The 14,811-nt window shown below is 45.9% G+C and overlaps 1 protein-coding gene across 1 annotated transcript in view; it reads left to right on the forward strand.

The window, feature by feature from the left end:
* LOC138511068 (uncharacterized) overlaps nucleotides 1-14,811 on the forward strand; it is a 3,073,423-nt gene that overhangs the window by 628,428 nt on the left and 2,430,184 nt on the right. Inside the window, exon 6 of the mRNA XM_069626568.1 lies at nucleotides 3,558-3,599. Coding sequence (XP_069482669.1) covers nucleotides 3,558-3,599 — 42 coding nt within the window. The remainder of the gene's footprint in view (nucleotides 1-3,557; nucleotides 3,600-14,811) is intronic.

The following is a 14,811-nucleotide window of genomic DNA, read 5'->3' on the forward strand; positions in this document are numbered from 1 at the left end:
CGCTGCCTGGGGATGCATTTAATTTGACACAAAATTGGCATTTATTGGGGTTTGTTGTACTTATCTCCATCGCGTTGGGTCCAAGAGCCGGCCTCTGCTGCCCAACTCCCTAGATGACCTCCATGTGCATGATTGAGCTGCACATCTCCTCCCAGGGCATCCGGGTCCGGATGCCACCGTCTCACCTCCTGTGGCTGCACATTCACTCCGATGGGTGGCCAGAATTTTGCAGACCTGAAAACGCAAGTTATGCAAATGCTTGTGGCAGTCACAGGGCATGCGTGGGATGGTCCCCACTACAGTGACCTTGTCTGCCACATCCTGCCATATAGCCGTCTTCCTCCTTTGGCCGTTCTCTGGATGGGGTGGATGGCAGCAAGAAGTGACTGACTGTAAGTTGATTGTGTTTTTCAAATTGGCCACTGGAGCGCTTCCATTCCTGCGATAATGCTGTTTATGGAGCCGGTAATTCCGGCCCTGGTGATTCCATCAGTCTGGATGCCGGTGACGTTGTTTCTGGCACATTTCTGCTGGAAAAACAGGCAATTTTTGGTATTTGCCAGTAATTCCGGCATGACGGTAGTACCGTTTCCGACAATGGTGCAGGCGTGCACATCCGGATCTGGAATATGCTGGTAATTCTGGTGTTCAGAGTTCCATTAATAGTACTATCGGCACACCGGAAATACCATTTTTTGGAGAGACTTGTAATGAGGAGCTTAGTTTCACATTTCAGTTGGAATTGATCATCATGCAAACAATAGCCAAATCTGAATAAAATAGATCCAGGGGTGGTGAGCTGATTGCCATAGGTAGAAATGCTTCCCTGTTCAGCTCCATCAAAAATAATAGTTCTCTCAAAAAGCAAAAAGAAAAGCCTTCTGAACTTCTGGAGCCCAAAAATGCAATTTCAGATGATTCCAAATCCAATCAGGAAAAAGTAGGGATGGTCCCCCTCCCCTCTCCATAGACTGTCATGGAGGGACTAGTTCCAGCTTGGTCCTGGGTCCTTTAGCTCTGCCTCCAGCTATCCTTGTCCAGGATCACGAACAGCACTCACTCCCCACCCCCCTACAGAAGCCAGCCTTTCTGGAAGCCATTTTATCTCTAAGCCCAGTCCACAATCGCCCTCATATCCGGCCTAGCCCAGAAACATTGTAGTCAAATGTAGTCTTTCAGGACATTGTTTTTGTTTAGTAGATTATTGGATACTGTTTACGAAAACAAAAGAACCTATTGGAACACATCCCAGACCATTGGAGTGCAGCCCAGAATCTATGCTAGTTGAGTTTACCCGAGTGTACCAAACAACTGATTAGCCTGGCTCGAAGCCCAGACTTGCAAAAGTCAGTAAAACTGTACAATCTTTTCATACCTATGGCTAAAATACACAACACGTTTGTCCCACTTTAAATTGCCCATTGAAAAATTACAAATGTGCATTTCTATAGATTAATGCAATAGACACACCATTAAAGGGAAACTAGCAAGTATACACATTAAATATAGGGCCTCATTACGAGAAGGGTGGTAGCCATGGTGCTATTAGCACCATAGCTGCCTCCCATACCCTGCCTGGGTCGATCTCGTTCAATGGGGACTTACCGGTGTAGTCCGACCCTGGCGGGACCGGTAAGTCCCCATTGAACTTGCCATTCCCATTTGAGCCCCCATAGGGCTCAATGGGAATGGGGAGGGCGCTAATAAGGGGCCTGTGAATTGCAAGCCCGTTATTACCGCCAGGTTCCTTAGCAGGACCCGTAAGGGACGTGTGGTCAGACCACACGTTCCTTACGGTTCCCTCCAAGGGACATCGGAATCGGGCGGTAAGGGATTACCGGCACCGGTCTCCTTACCGGTGCCCGGTATCCCTTACCGCCCGACTCGTAATGACCCCCATACACTTTTCATTTCGCAAGCGATTTACGTGCAGGAATGTCAAGTAGAACCTGTCTTTAAATTACGTTTTCTAGAACTGATGTGAATTGAGGAAGGGAGGGTGTTTATTGTCAATACATTAAAAATAGAGAGATTTAGAAAGGAAGTGATATTCTGATTAACCTTACTATCTATACAATTAAAGCTTTGTCCTGAATCCTTAATATTTTTTATTTTTTTCAACGCATGGTGAATCTGTGCTCAGGGTAAACCAAAATTACAGTTGGCAATGTCTACATTTCAGTTAAATGCAGCTTTGATCATTTAATCTAACAGCGTATTGATAATTCTTCATTGTAGTAATCTTTTACATTGGGATTTCATGATGAGTGATAATGTCAAATTTGTATACATTTTAAATTGTTTTGTTTATTTCTATATAATTAATAAATAGACCTTCTGGGCAACCCTTTGTATTTCTTGTCCCGAAAGGGGAGAGAGGCTGCAGGGAATCGATGCTGTTAAACCAGTGTGTCCCAGGTTCATAAAAAGAACTTTGTTTAATAAATCAAAATTGTGCATGCCTGATTGGGGATGGATAGAAAATACCCATGTACTAGATGTTTCCTGATTAAAACATGCTACAATTGGTGTCACAGTTGGCTCAATATATGTGCCAACTCTCAAGGATGATTCAAGGGTTTTTATTGGTAGTGCTGTCCCTCTTATCTTGCGTTGTACCTCCTCCCTAGCCCAGGCGTCACTTACCCCCAGGTTAGTACATACAGAATATTGACCTGTTTTGTCTAACTCTTAAGTTGTATGCTAGGAATGTGTTGTAAAGGCACATTACCTACTGTAGCTAAACTCACCAACTGACTCCCAAACTGCCCCATCTCTATCCAGTCTTTAGTGCTCTACAGGGATAGGGGATTGTGCCTCTACCTCTCCTGTCCTTCCTGCTACTTTACTCCCTAGACTCTACCCACTTCTTCTCACTCCTCCCTCCACTTCACTACTGCTCCCCCCTCTGTATTACTACTCCTACTAATACTCCATCCACCCTCTAATTACTACTCCATCCATCTCACTACTACACTCCTTCCTCCACTGTATTACTCCCTCCTCCACTCTACTACTACGTACATGCTCTCCTTTCACTCAGTACCATACATTCACAGTCACTCCTCATACTAATTCTCCTAACCACACTTTCCACACACACCCACACCATGCACACTCTCACTTGAGTACAACTTTTTCTCACTTGCCAATACATCACTTTCTCCAGAAATCATCTCCACACTTCGCCGCTTCTTCTTACCTCCTGCAGGTCTCTTGGTCATATACCTCGTCCTTCTCTGACCTCACTCGAATAACTTGTAATGCTCACCTGAATTTCTGCTCTCACTGTGGTTGCCGAGGATGCCCTCACCTTTCACTAACAGACTTCTAGTGTGCTTCTTAAGAAGTCAAATGGGGCATGCAGGGGAGGGATATTCTTGTGTGCTAGATACTCTCCCAAGTGTTCTAGTGTTTTCTGTGCCTGTTGCACCTCCAGCTGGCAATGAATAGTCCTCTGCTCCACTTTAGAAGCTGTATATGTCTTTTTTCTTGTGAAAGTCTCTACATAATGTCTGTATAAGCAGTTCGCTAATTCCTCTGTTCTTGAATTTCAGTGGGAAAAGATGATCCAGAGACATATCGAGTACCTCAGCCAGGTAAGTGCTCCAGAAGCATGTGGTATCAGGTGGGTGCAGTTTGTGGTATCAAAGAAGTACTCCAGGACTACATAATGGCACCACTAGTCTTTAATACCTGTTTATCAGATATATAATCAGTACTTATAAAGCCAGGTATATCTCCACCCAAATTCAGTAATATCCATCTTCCACTGGTAACATACGCTAATGACCTAATCTTAATGCACCGCATGAAAATGTGTCTCCAAAGTGTGTTGTTTACTTTACAACACTATGTCACTCAAATCTATCCATAAATACCAATAAAACCCAGGTTATGGTATTTTCTACTAAGAAATCTCTTTCACACCTGAGAGCCCAGATATTTCATTGAAAATTTGCCAATTGACATTTATCAAGGTTGGCTGTAAGATTTGCCTTCCGGAGTTGGTCCCACACTGCTTCCAGATGCCTTAGATGAGCTTCCCAGGAGTTACTATGGACAAAGATACCATCCAGGTATGCACTTGAAAAGTCTTTGCAGGGGGCCTGGGCTGGGTTTATTAAGTGTTGGAAGGTTGCCGATGTGCTGTGTATCTTAAAGGAAAGCACCTCCTTGTGGTCTTTTACTCCTCCACTTCCTCCTCTGACCTCATCCGAATAACCCAGAAGTTTCTGTCCCATTCTGTGCCTGTTATGCCCCCCTCCACTTGACATTGGTCCCCCCCTCCTAGCTACTCCAACTTTACGTCCTTAGGAGATTTTTCATAGTGGGAAAACTAGGCCCACCCCCTTTTTTTGGACGGGCTCACGCTGGTACACTGATGGTGGCCCAGGCCGTTGTGTGTCCACTACTGTTTTGGGGGTTTAGTTCCTAGTTCCCACTTGTGACTATTGGCCGCTTGTGGGTCCCAGCCTTGTTGCAACGTCCTTTATGGTCTAGGGAGTAACACACTTGCTGCAGAGCATTGACGCTGACGCTGGTTATCATTAAGCAACTTAATTACCCGCTGCATTCTCTTACTTTCACTATTTTTGATCTTTATTGAACTTTGCGTATTATTGTTATATTGCATCATACATCAGCGTATCACAATAAGTAACACCATGAAATCAAATATTTCAACTCTTCTATTGATGAAGTATTGTTATCAATGTTCATTGTTTGCATTTCTCTCCATGCATTGATTGATGTTCATGCACAACATGTTTTGTTCATAATTCTTTTGTTTTCAAATCGCAAAGTTGTTATATATTTTAGAACGTATTTGTATCTGTCTTTTGTATATTTGAAAGGATGATTGTATTTACCATATCAAAAAAAAAAAAAAAATAGCAACGCTATTAACTGCGCTCACCAAAACATGTTTCATTGGCTCTACTTCTGCACATGCTCTGCCTACTGTGCACCTGCCACCAGCTCCCTTTTCTCTGGACATTGTCTTACCTTGAGCCCTTGGAGATCACTGGGAGTCGCGTCCGGCTGCGGGGCAGAGGGAATCCGATGTCAGCAGCCCCAATTTATCATGGAAAAAATCATCACTGACTCAATAATCCAAACTTGAGCTAGGTTGGTAAGCGTCTTCAATGGCAGTAAGCAAAGTATCATACAGGCAATCCACAAGACAGAGCATGAAAACCAATAGTTGAACTGTATACTGTACAGTAAACTCCTCCCCCCCACCCCCCACCGCCCTTCCCGGGCTTACATGGCTTTTATACTTGTCATGTCACATAGAGTTCCATGGAAGGGGGGGTGATCCATCTTTCAATGACAACAGTATGCAATGTGTCAGGGTTGGTTCAACCTGTATTACATGATTCTCATAATATGGTCTACAAGCATCAGAGAGGTTCACACCTTGGCGAGTAAACTTTGCAACATGCAGCAAACATATTCAGATACATTTCTAGCAAGCCAGCGTTTCTATTTTGACTAGTTTCTCACATGGCCCAGGCAGTCTCTGGGCTGCCTAATGTTGCTAATTCTACTGGTGCCATCTACATACATGCCAACCCTCCCGATTTAGGCGGCAGACTCCTGATTTTTTCAGTGAAAAATATAGCATTTTTCACGTTTTGCCGCCTAAAATAATTCTGGCCCCAATTCATTCCTATGGGAAACTTTATATCTCCCGATTTTTGAGGACGAAATCTCCCTCGTAGGTGCCTCGGAATGTTGGCATGTATGTATCTCGCCTGGCGAGGTAGATCTAAAACATGCTTGCCTGTGCCGAACAGGAACTACATCAAAGGCGTGGCACTCTAAGAAGCGATCTGCATCTAGCAGCGTGCCTGTTATACATCTCAGTTAGGACCTTCACACAACAGACAAAGTGGTTATAGGCAGCAAGGCACCATTTTAACAAGGCAGCCATTGATGGCTTGCTTCAACAAGTGAGAGACAGAGGAGTACATAAATGGGTCCGTAATTTAAATTTTTCCACCAAAAGTATAACACAAACCGCTGCATGGGGCGCTATCATTTTTGTGTGAACTGTCCATTGTGCACTGTTCACACGTATTTCTTGAAGTGATTTTTGAAGGTATTGGGGGAAAATGCAAACTGTCTCTCTGAGAATTAAACACAAGGCGGGGGGCGGGGGGCTCGGAGTTAGGAGGTTACAGAGAGAGTAATAACTCTGCTGTTATGGAGAATGATTGAGATTAAGGGGAGGAATGGCGAGGGGTGGTGGTAAAGGGCCACTGTTGTGGAAATATGTTCAGTTCCAACATTGCAGGAGTGCTGTCAAAGGCAATAATACAACTGCCGTTAGCATAAGAAGGGAGTTCCAAAAGTTGGTATATTATTCAATTGCAAGACACTAAACATCTGGTGATTAAGCTCGCCAAACAAGAGGGCTTGTCTATTTTATTTTAAAGTTTGAGTTGTTAACAAAAACAACATATAAAATCAACCATGCATAATCACGCTGCTCAACCTTTGAACCCACCATTCCCACCCACACTGCCCTTTCCCACTAGCAAAGTGCGATCAGTGTGATCTAGTTGTTTCCCCCCACGTGGTCCGCCTAACCCATACCTTTTCGTGCTTAGCAAGGCAGTCTCTGTGTTTGTAAACTAGTCTTTAGAGTTCCATGTTTCTATGCATGATTGTAAAGCTTGGAGGGGGGGTATCTGTACTCCTGCCCTATATTTGGCAGCATAGAAGCACAGAGCACCACAGCCAAGAATGGACTAGCAACCAAGGCTTAAGCTCTCAGGGGTGATGCAGGCTGGTTCTTAAGTACAGTGCCCAAGCCCCCACAAAGGAATGTCCACACACTATGTTATGTGCTAACACAGTTCTTTACATAAAAAAAGCTTCAAGATATACACATCAATTAATAACACACTTTGTACTCCGGCAATTCTAATATGGCAAATATATACAATGGGCCTCATTACGAGTATGGAGGTAGCCATGGTGCTATTAGCGCCATGGCTCCCCCATACCGCATACCGGGTCCGGGTTCTCGGTATGGGGACTTACCTGGTCATTCCAACCTTGGAGGACACGGTAAGTCCCCATTCTGAAAACCATTCCCCATTCCCATTCGAGGCCCCCATAGGGCTCAATGGGAATGGGGAAGGAGCTAATAATGAGCCCGCAAATAGCGGGCCCGTTATTAGCTCCCTGGTCCCTTAGCGGCTCCCGCTAAGGGCGGCTGGTAAAACCAGCCGGCCTTAGTGGGGCCCGCTGAGGGACCTGAGGCCTCGGAATGTGGCGGTAAGGGGTTAACGGCACCGGCATCCTTACCGGTGCCGTTAACCCCTCACCGCCGCACTCGTAATGAGGCCCAATGTCTATGTGGTACCCCACTTACCTATTGATTCCTTTAAAATGCATCAACTGCTGACAGTTATAATGACATACAAATCATACAGCACTGTGTTACAGCATAGATCATAGGAAGGAAGACTAGTTAGGTTAAACAGTGGCAGAATGCTTTCTTTAGCTACTAAGATGCAGTTCTGAGTGAAGATCCCCCCCACCTGGGCAACCTGTAATAGACAGTATCAATAAGCCCAGTCAATTCACGTTTAAATAGTCTTGTTTCCTGGTTAAAATGTTCAACCACCCCAATGTATCTGAGATAGATGAGTTTCTTTGATAGTTCATCGACGGATCCCTCAAGAGTGCACTCCCTTTAAAGCAGGAGTGAAAGGGCATCGATATTCCTCAAAGAAAGGTGAACACGTGCAATGGGACTGCAGCTTCAATCTTCGCAGTGCTCTTCGACGATCGATTGTGGAAGTCTTGTGAAGACGAGACATGCGGTCTACCTTAGTGCAAAGAGTTTGGTGCCGCAAAGGTGACTCAGTGATGGATGTAGGCCGAGCCGCGGGCATCGGGTGTCGGGATATCTTTGGCGATCGGGACTCAGACTTCAGATCTTCACATCGTCAGTGTCCTTGGGACGTCTTTGTTGGCTTCTGGTGGTGGGAAACCCACTGGCAGACTTTCGTTCATAGCTGACAACCTCGACTTTCTATGGCAGGACAAATCGGTTGATGGTGACGGCAAAGGAGCCCTTTGTTCAATGTTTTTAGGCAAGGTGGAGCATTGCAGCTCCGGTCGTCAAGCAGCACAGCGTCAAACTGTCTCCGTATCTGGGCAATGCGACTCAACTGGCTTCCAGTGGTTACGGAAATCTTCCGAATGCTGGTCAACATCAATGGACTTTGATGGCCTTGATGTTCTGGTGCTTCACTTTAAGATTCTCGGTAGGCCGGGTTCTCTGATCAACAGCCTTTTCGGGACTGGCTTCCAGGGTACCTCGATGAAGATCAGCTTTTCCGTTCCTTCAGGTGCATGGTTGCTGGCCTTCACATATTCTCTGATTTCTTCATCTGTCAGCTCTTTAGTCTTCCATCCTGATTCAACATGTGTATTGACCACATAGATATCTTCCACCTCCAGGGTACCTAGTAGTGCCATCATCCTGTCTTTGTTTTCCACAATGGTACCAGTCACTACTATGGGTACCCCCACAGCCACCCAAATCAAAGCCCCTCTAGCAATGTGGAAGAATACAAAGACCCAAACACTCCTCCCACCGAGTCTTCAGTCTGTTCAAGACCACCCCTTTCATGTGAGTCTCCTCAAGCAATGCTAATTCTATCTGATGGCGTTTAAAAAATGGCCCCACCTTGGTCCTCTTGCCCCTTCCCCAAACCTTGCACATTCCAGGTGCATATTCGCAACATGCGATCAACCCTTTGGTCGCATCAAGTGATACCCACTGCAACACCCCGCCCCACAGGTTTTATATTTGTTACTTTTCGTGCAATCCATACTTTCTTGACTGGACAGGAAAACTACAATGAAACAAGAACACCAGAACCCCTCAAAAGACCCTCCCACTATTTTCCTCACCTCAATTACATATCCCATCCCACCTGCCCCCCCTTTGTACCCACCGTGCCCCTTCAGGATAACCCATCCCCCAACATAACTGACCTGCCATATCCTTCGACCCACCTCCTCCGGTCATCAGACCCAGGTCACGTGGAGGTAAGCCAGTTGGAGTTCCCTATGACCAACCCGTTTAACTCCTCAAGTAACAACGTTCTGTCCCATACCCAGAACGGTAGCATCCTCAAGGAGAACCAAATCATCAGTCGATCCCAGCATCCATTTCAGACCCCCACCTTCTGTATCTCAGGGTGGGTCAGTCTCATGTCCAATCTGTTCCCTGCCTCCTGCAGAGTTAGAAAAAAATCCAACACTCTCAACTTTCCTGGGAAAAGCATCATATATTTCAGCTTTGCCTCTCGTAAGTGACAATGAACCGCATCAAAGTAGGTCCTCTGCTTCTGAACTTCTTGTGTTAAAATTGACTAGGCCTGCCTGATTCTTTTAAGATTGCATCCCGATCTGTAAAATTGAGCAGTTTGTCCACCATGCCCCTTGAATAGCTTCCTCAGGGTGGGGATCTGCCCTGCACCCTATTTGCTCTCATTGAGGCCCTCCTCACCTTCTAGCATGCCAGCCAGGCGAAAATTACATCTGCAAAAGCAGCCCTCCTCATCTTCCGCTTTTGATTCCAGGCTTCTCGTCGCTCCCACTAATCCTTTCACTTGGTTCCTTAACACTGACAGCTCATCCTCCACTGCACTCACTCTCTGCTCCACTTCCATCACCCTCTCACATACTTTACGTAAGTGAGCTCTCATCAAGGAGACATCTATACCTATCTCCTTTATCTTGCCTTCCAGTGATAATCTAGAATTGTATATCACCATCAGCAGGCTCTGCATAGAAACACCTTCTAGCATCTCTAATGGCTTCCCCTCCATCCTCCACTGATGTCCCTACCACTTGATGATTTAGCTTTGCCTTCGTCCCCACATAGTGTTCTATTTTCTGCTTCCCTTTAACCATAGCGACTCACTGTGTAAGATCACGTCTAACGATAAGACTTGTTGACGACTAGTTAACCACAGCTCCTCCAACATTGACAGTATAGATCCACAATGCAATGCAGCACCTTGTTTTAGAACACACTAGGGAGCACCTGCTCCTACTGTACTGATCCCAGGTGAAGGCTGTCACTTCTGTACTTCACCAGAACTTCAGTAAAATGTATGGAATCTGCTGTTTTTCCTGAGAGGGCTGCTGTCCCACATCAATCCACATTTCTTCATGCGCAGCACAGCTTCTCAAATGGTTGAATGGGGCCAGCCACATCCTGCACACTATAAGCAACAGGGGGCCTCACTGCAGACCCCTATCTATTCATTCAGGCCTCCTGAACTAGTGCGCCCATCAAAGTTCCTGTAGGCGATTTAGGGTTTCCTCACTTCCAGTAACCTCTGCCTGCCAAATCTGCTCGCGAGCCAACTCGCTCTGATACACAAAAGGCGAGCCGACATGCAATCTCCCTTGCAGTGCCTTGGGGCATACCCACCGGTGAAGTCACGGCTCACCCCTGATCTGCCGCTGTCTCCTCTGCCCAGTAAGAATGTCCGCTCGATATGCTGACAGCGCTTCCCCGCTGCCGCCGAGCCACTCGGTTGTCCCAGAGAAGAGGGTGTGCTCCAGTCCACACCCACTACCTCCTGCAGGCCGCTCTGCGCTCGGCTCACCAAGATGGTGCCACACGGTTCTCTGCTGGATAAAGTCTCTGGGTCCCAGCTGCTTCGCATCTTGAATGCTACGCTCCTGGATCACTCCCTGGGGACCGAGGACCTCCACTGCCACAACAATCCACAGGGGTTGATTTTCTATGTCCAGAAGAAAAGTTTCCTTCTTCAGGAGAATGATCCAAAGTTCACTTGCAAGAAAGGGGAAGCGTTCTTCTTCAACGACACAACCTAAAAGTCTAAACAAAAGGGTTCCTTGCAATGACTCTCTGTCAAGGCACATATAAAATAAAGTCTTGTAATTTCAGAATAGTGGGGGGTGGCTATTGCCTTTAATCTATCCTTGGGTTTCTCACAATGTCAAGAGAATGACTCCCTTCCCTTGGTCTCTTTTAGGCTCCTGTGAAGGCAGAATCCTATGCAGTACCCTCTGGGACCACTACACAGGATTAAGCTCACAGGTGTTAGCACAAATTCACCTTTGGTACAAGCCGTGCCACACAGGAAAGTGGTAGCGAGGTCGAGTGGCCAGACTTATCTCAAGAGTTCGATGAGCAGTACAGGAGATTACACATGAGTACCTCAATTACACTGATTCAAATAGACACTTACAAGGTTACTTTGTATAAGAATCTATATTTATTTCATTCTAGCAAGTATTTTCAAACAGGTCACTAGAAAAGCAGTTAAAATCAGAATAGTCAAAAATGTAACTTTAAAACAAACTTCTAATGATTGTAGACAAGTCTATAGTCCCAAGCAAGGAGACCTATAAATGGCACTCTACAATCCTATCTAGGGAAGGGTGAAAACGAGATAAGGCAAAGCAAGGTAAAACGAAAAGATCAGTCCTAATGAATCGAGGCAGCACAATCTAATAAGGGCATTAACCAACAGGGTAGATCTACAAACAGGCCTATGCCAAAGTCAATGGTAAAAGTCAATTTGCCCAAGATCAAACGGTTCTCTGTAATAACGAATAAGTCTTTGTGCAGGCGAAAAACGAATCGGACTGTAGTGGATAATGTTAGTCGGGGTGAAAGCAGCACACCAGCCTTTTCGAAAATGGAAGGCGGGAGTGACTTCCTTCGCGTTAGCTCCGAGAAGCCAACAAGGGTGTACAGTACCTTATAATGACAACGAAGGTTCCAACTGCGTTGGTGTTTCAGGTGGGTTTCCTGCAGGCTCCGGTGTCCACCACGCAACTCACTTTCAAGAGAGGAGGCAGACTGGAGGGTCCTGCGCCACACGGGACGGTTGTTTGCAGGGGGGGTTAAGCGTCAGCAAAAAGAAAGGCTCTGGTACCTTAAATACAGTCTGGGGTCTCTCCCACTGGGTATCCGGCGATGGCAAAATGTTACCAAAGTTCAACCAGGGTGAAGAGGGTCCAGGCACTGAGTAAGCTGATTATTCCCACCAGCTTAAGGGTTTGAAGATTCTGATGAAGAGCTTCTGTCGTTGCAGATCAGGAATTCGAACCTGCAGCAGGGCTCCACCCGTGTTGATGTGGTCTGCAGATGTCCTCTCCGTCTCTCCTTGTCAGCTCCTACGATCCAGTGGCGACTCTCTCTTTCAGTCCAAAGAGGTGGGTATTTAAGCTAAAGTTCCCCCATTCAGACAGCCTGGCTGTCAATCATTCAGCAGGGGGTCACTGTCCAGGCCGGACAGTGCCCCAACCAATCACACCAAAGTGCGACTTGGTTCAAAAGGGAACCAAGGGCAGGGGGTCTCAAACCCCTGCCTCACATCCTGCCTACGCTAGACTTCCAGGTGCCTTTGGCAGGGCTTCTGTTCAGAAGCCCGCCAAAAACGTCAAACAAAGAAAAACCAAAGGTGAGTGAAACTCATGAACGAAGACTCGAGAAGGAACTCCTAGCAAAAAAAATGGTGAAAACCACGACCGGGGTACATTTATTAACAATATGACCCAGCAGGGTTTTAGGTTTAGAGCTAACATGTAGCTTTTACCGTTACCGCGTAAAAAGGTAATAAGGTAAAGAAAGGAAGTGTAGTAGTACCACTGCCACCAGCCAATTTTAACTATGGGTGCCAACTGTGAGTCAAAAAGGACTTTAGACAAAGGAGGCACAAAGTGACCCCTTCAGCACTCTATAAAAGATAGGGTGTGCTGAGTCTGGTAATTTGTAAAAAGCCTGATAAAGTTACTGGCAACTTTACCTTTGCTGGGGGACTGTAGTCAGCCCCAGCAATGGAGTTTTGGGAAAGTCGAAAAGACAACCCAGTGTCACTGCACGGAGGGTGCGGTGTGACACACTGGAAAAGATGATGCCCCCAGAGTGGGTTAGCCTCTGGGTCCATGAGACACATATAAAGAACAACACTTATCACAAAAATGCAGGTGAGAGTGGGAATAAAAAGGTTCACACTCTGAACATGAAAAAAATAAACCCCTGAAATCCAGCAAAGCTGCTAGGGGACTCACTAGGTGAGGAAAATTAGCCACTATGGAGAATTCCTCCCTAACAGCTCCTCACAATGTTCATAAGCACCAGGAGAAATTACTCCCTTCCCCTGACCTTTCTTAGGCTTTTCACAATGTTCATATAAACACCAGGTGGAATGATTCCCTTCCCCGGGCCTTTCTTAGACTTTTCATATGGTTCATAAACACCAGGGTGGGGGGGGGGGGTGAATCCCTTCCCCTGACCTTCCTTGGGCTTTTCACAATGTTCATAAGACTCCGGTAAGGGTAATCTTTCTCTTCCCCTTGATTTCTCTTTGGATTCACAGTCAACCCGACTCTCTTCTCTGCCAGGTACTGTGACTATATCAGATCACTAAAGATGCATTGGGCTGTTGTTATGTTTGGGTCAAGTACTGTGACTATGCAGAACTGTAGAGGAGAAGCCAGTTCCTCTACCAGAAGTCCCGACCCCATTCTGCCTATATGTTGGCAGATGGAAATTGCGACATGCGCAATACCAGGGAGGGTACATATACCGCGAAGAGTACTTAAAACAAAGCGAAGTAGCGAATTAAGCAACATTTCGGGAGCAAAATGAAGATTGCACGTGCAGAGAAGCACTGAAGAAAATGAAAAGCCATTTCACAAATGTACAGATGCAGTAACGCAAGTAGACAAAGTAATCATGAGGCTGGCTACGTAGTGAATAGACTGCAAGCAGTGCCGCCAATATATATATATTTGAATATATAGAATCTGGATGTTCCACAGCACATTTCAGCAAATTTGGACCCTGTGAATAGAAGGGCTGAAAGTGTGGCGCAGCAGAATAAAACAAGCTGAAGGCGAAGGAAGATTTGAGAAGGCTTGCCTGGCCCAGCGTCGTGAGTCAGGCCACCAAGAGCATGGTTATGTACTCGAGAAGATGCAATGAACGTGAGAATCGAGCTGAGCTCCTGTTTGAGGTTTAACGTAAAAACACTAGAAGTGCCAGGTTTTCTTCATTTAATAGTATTAAATACAATGAAGGTGCTCAAAACGTGGTCTCTAGTGACATGCTGAGATGAAAATAGACTTTGGGGTGAGCTACACCGAGATCAGAAGATAATGCCATGACTTCACTCCCTTTTATTCTCCAGCACAGTGAGCCTTCGCAAGGCCGAGTTCAAATGCATTAATTGAATGGCACACCACAGGAGTGATGATGGATCTTGGGCTAATTGGGTGGGGAGGCTTGACCAGGCCAACCCCCAGCACCTTGGGTACCAGCTGGCATGCTGCTAGCGAGTGGAATATTCCAGAAGGGTACAAGCGTGCCAACCAATTGTAGAGGGCCACATAGCAAGGAGCGCCTATAGTTTGAGAAGCCAATAGAACACCATGTATCAGTCTGACACGGAAGATGACTTGCACTTGGGGTGGGCTTCATTGTCCACCTGACCTTAGAGATCCAATCACGATCCCCGCACCTACAGAAAGTTTACTTAGATGTTCCTTTTAAGCCTATCACATCCCCAAGTAGGTTTTCTTATTTTGCCATGTAGTATGACATCACTTATGATAAACTTTTAGTGTAAAGTTGTGTTTTTATTTGAAATGTTTGAGACTGCTTGTGCGACGTCGGATGATGTCCGTTGTACTCCATGTTTTAGATAATTGAAAATAAAACAGTTATGTTTTACCAACTTCCTGAATCGGTCTGATTATTGATGTTTGAGTAAGATCTGCATCCCCATC

The sequence above is a fragment of the Ambystoma mexicanum genome, chromosome 6p (assembly GCF_040938575.1).
Source record: "Ambystoma mexicanum isolate Mex_15411 chromosome 6p, UKY_AmexF1_1, whole genome shotgun sequence".
NCBI lineage: Eukaryota > Metazoa > Chordata > Amphibia > Caudata > Ambystomatidae > Ambystoma > Ambystoma mexicanum.